Consider the following 5,013-nt stretch of genomic DNA (forward strand, 5'->3'; position numbering starts at 1 on the left):
CTTTATTGCACAACCAGAAGCACCTTGCTAGTTCGAGGTCATTTTTTGAGGCTGTATTTAGTCTAGTACAAGAGATATGGTGTTTGGAAGAGCATAGGTTGCATGTGATTCTGGAATTCCTTCCAAGGATTTTTTTACATGTCCCACAGATATGCTGTGCTGACATCCTGTCTGTATCCTACTACACTGTATGCCACGGAAGAAAACTGATTTCCACTTTACCTTTCTCTTGCTGGTGCCAGTAATATGCAAGATGTATTTATACGAACCAAGTTTGCAGTATGTGGGTGGTGGTGTAGGGTGGGTGTAGGGTGGGTGTAGGGTGGGTGGTGGTGCAGGGTGGGTGGTGGTGCAGGGTGGGTGTTGGGTGGGTGGTGGGTGCAGGGTGGGTGGTGGTGTAGGGTGGGTGGTGGTGTAGGGTGGGTGGTTGGTGTAGGGTGGGTGGTGGGTGCAGGGTGGGTGGTGGTGTAGGGTGGGTGGTGGGTGCAGGGTGGATGTGAGCCGGCAGACTTGTCCACACTGCCACACTTCACTTAGTTAGGCCTACGCTAACTTCCCCCTACACTTCTAAGGAAAAGATTATTTCCTGTTTAGTAGAGGTAACGGTTGTATGCTCAATTTATGTATGCTGTGATTCCCTGCACCTCAATGCTACCATCACTCGTTTCATATCTTATGACTATAGTAGTTACTTATCCGGTATTAACACTTCACTGGACCTCTGGCAATAGTTCGCTAGTGCCAGTCGCTTGTAAGATATTCCCCTTTCTATACTATATATTGTACGCTATACTTGGGGATAATTTAGATTACTCTTATCTACAATTTAGTTCACTATGCCACTGCACATAAATATCCTTGTCACTCACTATATTACTAGATCGATATTCGTTTATTTCCACTTGTGTCGACACCCGGCAATAATTCACTAGTGCTGGTCAGGTCTATTTCCCACGGTAACCGTTTCTCCACCGGCACTCTCTATGTGACAGCAGTATGGGTGTGGGGGCCTTATACTAGAAGTGGTTTTTGACTTGTTTTTGGCATATGAAAAGAAATATTTCGAACTTCATTAATCGCTTTTAGCTTCTCTTGTCTCTCCTCAATATTTTCCACTTCCCTGGTTAGCGCTTCCTTCCGTGTTTCAAATAATCTGGCATTCTTGAGGAGCTCAATGATTCTTCGTCTTCTCCTGTAGTTTGGAAATTTGGAGGAGGTGCAGGGTTACTAAAAGTGTGCGTGAGCCTGCTAGGAGCGAATGAAGACAACTGGTTTTTATGATTTGATGTGCTGTTGGAGTGTGAACAAAGTAGCATTTATAAAGGGATTCAGGGAAACCAGCAAACCGGACTTGAGTCCCGGAGATGGGAAGTACAGTGCGTGCATCCTGAAGGAGGGGTGTTGATACTGCAGTTTTGTAACTGTAGTGTAGGGGCCCCACTGGCAAGACAGTGATGAAGTGAATGGCGATGAAAGTGTTGCTTCTTTTCGGGTCACCCTGCCTTGGTGGGAGGCGGCCGATGTGTTAATAAAAAAATATATATTAAAATATGTAACTCAGTGATTTTAGATTTTGTCTTATGAAAAGAATTTTCAGGAAAATTTGCATATAAACTTTTGTTATTGCAGGCAGGGTGAGAGGTTCACCCTTGTGGGAGATGGTCAACAACTTCAGAGGAGAGGGATACGAAGAGGAGCTGATGGTGCTGGAGAAGGCACCCGAGGAACCTGCTGGTGAACTCCCTTCATTAGTTGTGAAGGTCGAGGAGACGAGTACTGGAAGAGAGAACATTAAAGTTCAGGAGAAGATCACCAGTTCTCCTTCCTCTCCGTTGTTGGTTCTTCTCCTGAGTTCTATGCCTCGTGGGGGCTCGACCCTCCTAACGGAGATGCTGTCGACGAAAGAGAGGTCTATTACGTTTTTCGAGCCACTGTGGCCTTTACAGAAGAAAAAGTGTATAGAGGACGAGCAGTGTGTGACACAGTACCTGGCTGACGTGTTTGCTTGCAACTACAATCCAGATTTCGAGAGGTGGTTGAAAACGAAGGATTTGTTCCTCAGCTACTTCAGTAGCGATGCTAAAGAATGCACGCGTATAACTGACCAAAAAGCTAAAGAGTTATGTCTCAAGAAACTGAATTTGCGCGAGATGTGTTTATTGTCACCCATCAGGATCATCAAAGTCATACGCGCGAGGATGGCGTGGATGAAAAACTTGTTATCGAATAATTCGCTCGACCTCAAGATCATCCACCTTATCAGGGACCCCCGCGGCTCGCTTTACTCCATCAGCAAATTCAAAGATTGGAATAAGGATCCACACGAGAGATGCTTAGGTCTACAAGAGGACTTGCAATCGTTTGATCAGCTTTCTCAAGAATTTCCAACCAAATTACTACAGGTTAAATACGAGAACCTGAGCCTTCACCCTCACAACGTATCTAAAGACATTTTACAGTTCCTTTACGGCGATGGGAATCTGCCAGAATATCTAGTGACTTACATTTCCACTCATATGACCAATAATTCGGAAAGTCATTCTATGAGTACAACGAAAGAAAGCAAAAAACAATACGAAGCCTGGCGCTTCAAGATGCCACAAAAAATGCTGAAAGTTGTGCAGGATGAACCCACTTGCCTGTACTCCATAAAACACATGCAACACACACTATTTAAAGATCAGAAACATGCCAGAAATTCCAGTATATCCCTATTTGTCTCCTGAGCCAGCCGGGGTAATGTAACTCCTAAGAACTTAAAAAAATGACTTCTATAATAATAATAATAATATATATATATATATATATATATATATATATATATATATATATATATATATATATATATATATATATATATATATATATAGCATTTTTTTAAATTCAGTTTATTAAAAACTTAAACGAAATATTGAGTTTTTATGTGAATTTAGATGTTTTTCCTGTTATGTGTATGTATAGTCGAGCAGCTTCTGTTAAACGCGATGTGCCTCAGCAGTGCTCAAGTGTTTCTCTGGGAAGTGCAGAGGTCACGCACAGGTCACACTTGTTAACAGTGACGGCCCCACATGCCAGGGAATTTTTCGTTGGCTATCCCTATTTCCTCTCTAGGCATTGACCCTCAGTTCACCCACAGTGGTGTGACCCTTAGCCAGGCCACACCTGTCACCACCAGTGGTGTGGCCCTTAACCAAACCACACCTATCACCACCAGTGAGATGTTTCTGCGGCACTGTCTCAGTTTACCAATTTAAACCCATGATCTCATCCGCTATGAATCCGAGGAAAAGATCGGAAGACACGAGAACGACATTAATATCAGAAGTCTCGCAACAGAACATTGCAACTCCCCTTAATTAAAGCCATTGCCCATCTCGCTACTCATATTGCCCAACAGCCATTTAAATCCAACAACAGCTAAATGGAGTCGCCACGTTACCTTGAGCAGATACTACACTAATGTGGGAATAAACATCTGTACTTAGTGTTGCCATCAGTTTCAAGGAAAACCCAGAAGGTCTTCAAATACTAGCATAAGAAATGGCTAAAACAAAACTCAGAATGTTTCATTTTTCGTTAATCGCTGCCAACTGTTTATGTTAGATATTTAGACTAAGACGCGTACATTTAGAACTAACAGTTCGTTATTTATTGCTTCTTTGGGGCCTAGTTCCTAGGCCTTTTGTGTATCCATATGCTCTCGCGCTACCGTCCACAGGATGGATATGGGGTGCACAATAAACTAGCCACTTCGGTGGCAAAATCTAAATCTAAATCTATTAATGTGATAGCCAGGAGAAAACGAACAGGTGTTATGCCAGTGTCAACACAAACACAACTTACGTATAACCTTACAGGTGCGTGTTGCACATCACAACAGCTCCGTCATGGCATTCCCAGAGACCCATAATATAGTGGGAGAAAGTGTGCGCGTCAGGTTCTTGAGAGAGATAAGTGATAAACCTTTCAGTGAAATTTATGATAAAAGAGGAAATAATTCCTTGTTCTAGCAACTCAGTGTGGCTCTCCAGAGAGGTAGAGCCCGCTACATACTAAGCATACGACCTACTTCTTACAAACTGGAGGTGGTTTTAGAAATATACATTTTTCACATGTTATAAAATAGTATTGTATCCAATAATTATTGTATCCAATAATTCCATAATAATTAGTGATTATCAAAAAATGTTAAAATGAACTAAAGAAAGTAAGTGAAAGCCTCAAGAAAAGCTGAAAGCATGTTTTAGAAAGGTTTATATTCTCTTTTCGCTTTCTCCAACATATTCTTCTCTTTCTTTTCCTCCTCGTTGTCCTCCCTCTGATAATAAGTTAGCACAGCTTCATGCTTGGGCATGGTAGTGTCTCGCTCTTTCTCCCGCGACGCATACGGTGAAGTCATTTGTCAGACATACAAAATCTTATCACTGTTATCTTGCTTATCAATCTGCTCTAATATTGCCATACTGTAGCAAATTTCCACGTACTTTCGTGATGTCTCACCTTATCACGAAAGCGCTGGATATTCACTATACTTTTCACACTAGTTGTTTTCCGAATTATATGATGAAATATATGTATTTATGTGGGAGCACACAGCGGAGCCGACACACACACACACACACACACACACACACACACACACACACACACACACACACACACACACACACACACACACACACACACACACACACACACACGTACTAATATGCAACAGGCCTAGTGTCTAATCGGCATGTGCCTAGGACAAAATGGTAATTAACTAACGTGTGGTAAAAAATAACAGAAGAACGTGAGCTCTCACATAACCGAGGTAGAGCACAGGAGGGAGAGTCAGAGTTGATGTGTATGCTAGTCCTGTACTCGGCTGATGAGGTAAGGAAACAAGTGTTCACTGATTGGTTTGTGTGTTAGTTACCATTGTGTCCTAGGCACATGTCGATTAGACACTTGGCCTGTTGTATATAAGTGTGTGTGTGTGTGTGTGTGCTCTTCCTGGTCTTCCCTTCTATC

The 5,013-nt window shown here is 42.4% G+C and overlaps 1 protein-coding gene across 1 annotated transcript; it reads left to right on the forward strand.

Moving 5' to 3' along the window:
- The first annotated feature begins 1,609 nt into the window (after nucleotides 1–1,609).
- LOC138852146 (carbohydrate sulfotransferase 3-like) lies at nucleotides 1,610–2,776 on the forward strand. The gene has a single exon (XM_070081826.1). It carries the CDS (start codon nucleotides 1,659–1,661, stop codon nucleotides 2,724–2,726), a length of 1,068 nt encoding a protein of 355 aa, XP_069937927.1. The 5' UTR covers nucleotides 1,610–1,658; the 3' UTR covers nucleotides 2,727–2,776.
- Nucleotides 2,777–5,013: the final 2,237 nt, after the last annotated feature.

This window comes from Cherax quadricarinatus, unplaced genomic scaffold (genome assembly GCF_038502225.1).
Source record: "Cherax quadricarinatus isolate ZL_2023a unplaced genomic scaffold, ASM3850222v1 Contig4441, whole genome shotgun sequence".
Taxonomy (NCBI): Eukaryota; Metazoa; Arthropoda; class Malacostraca; order Decapoda; family Parastacidae; genus Cherax; species Cherax quadricarinatus.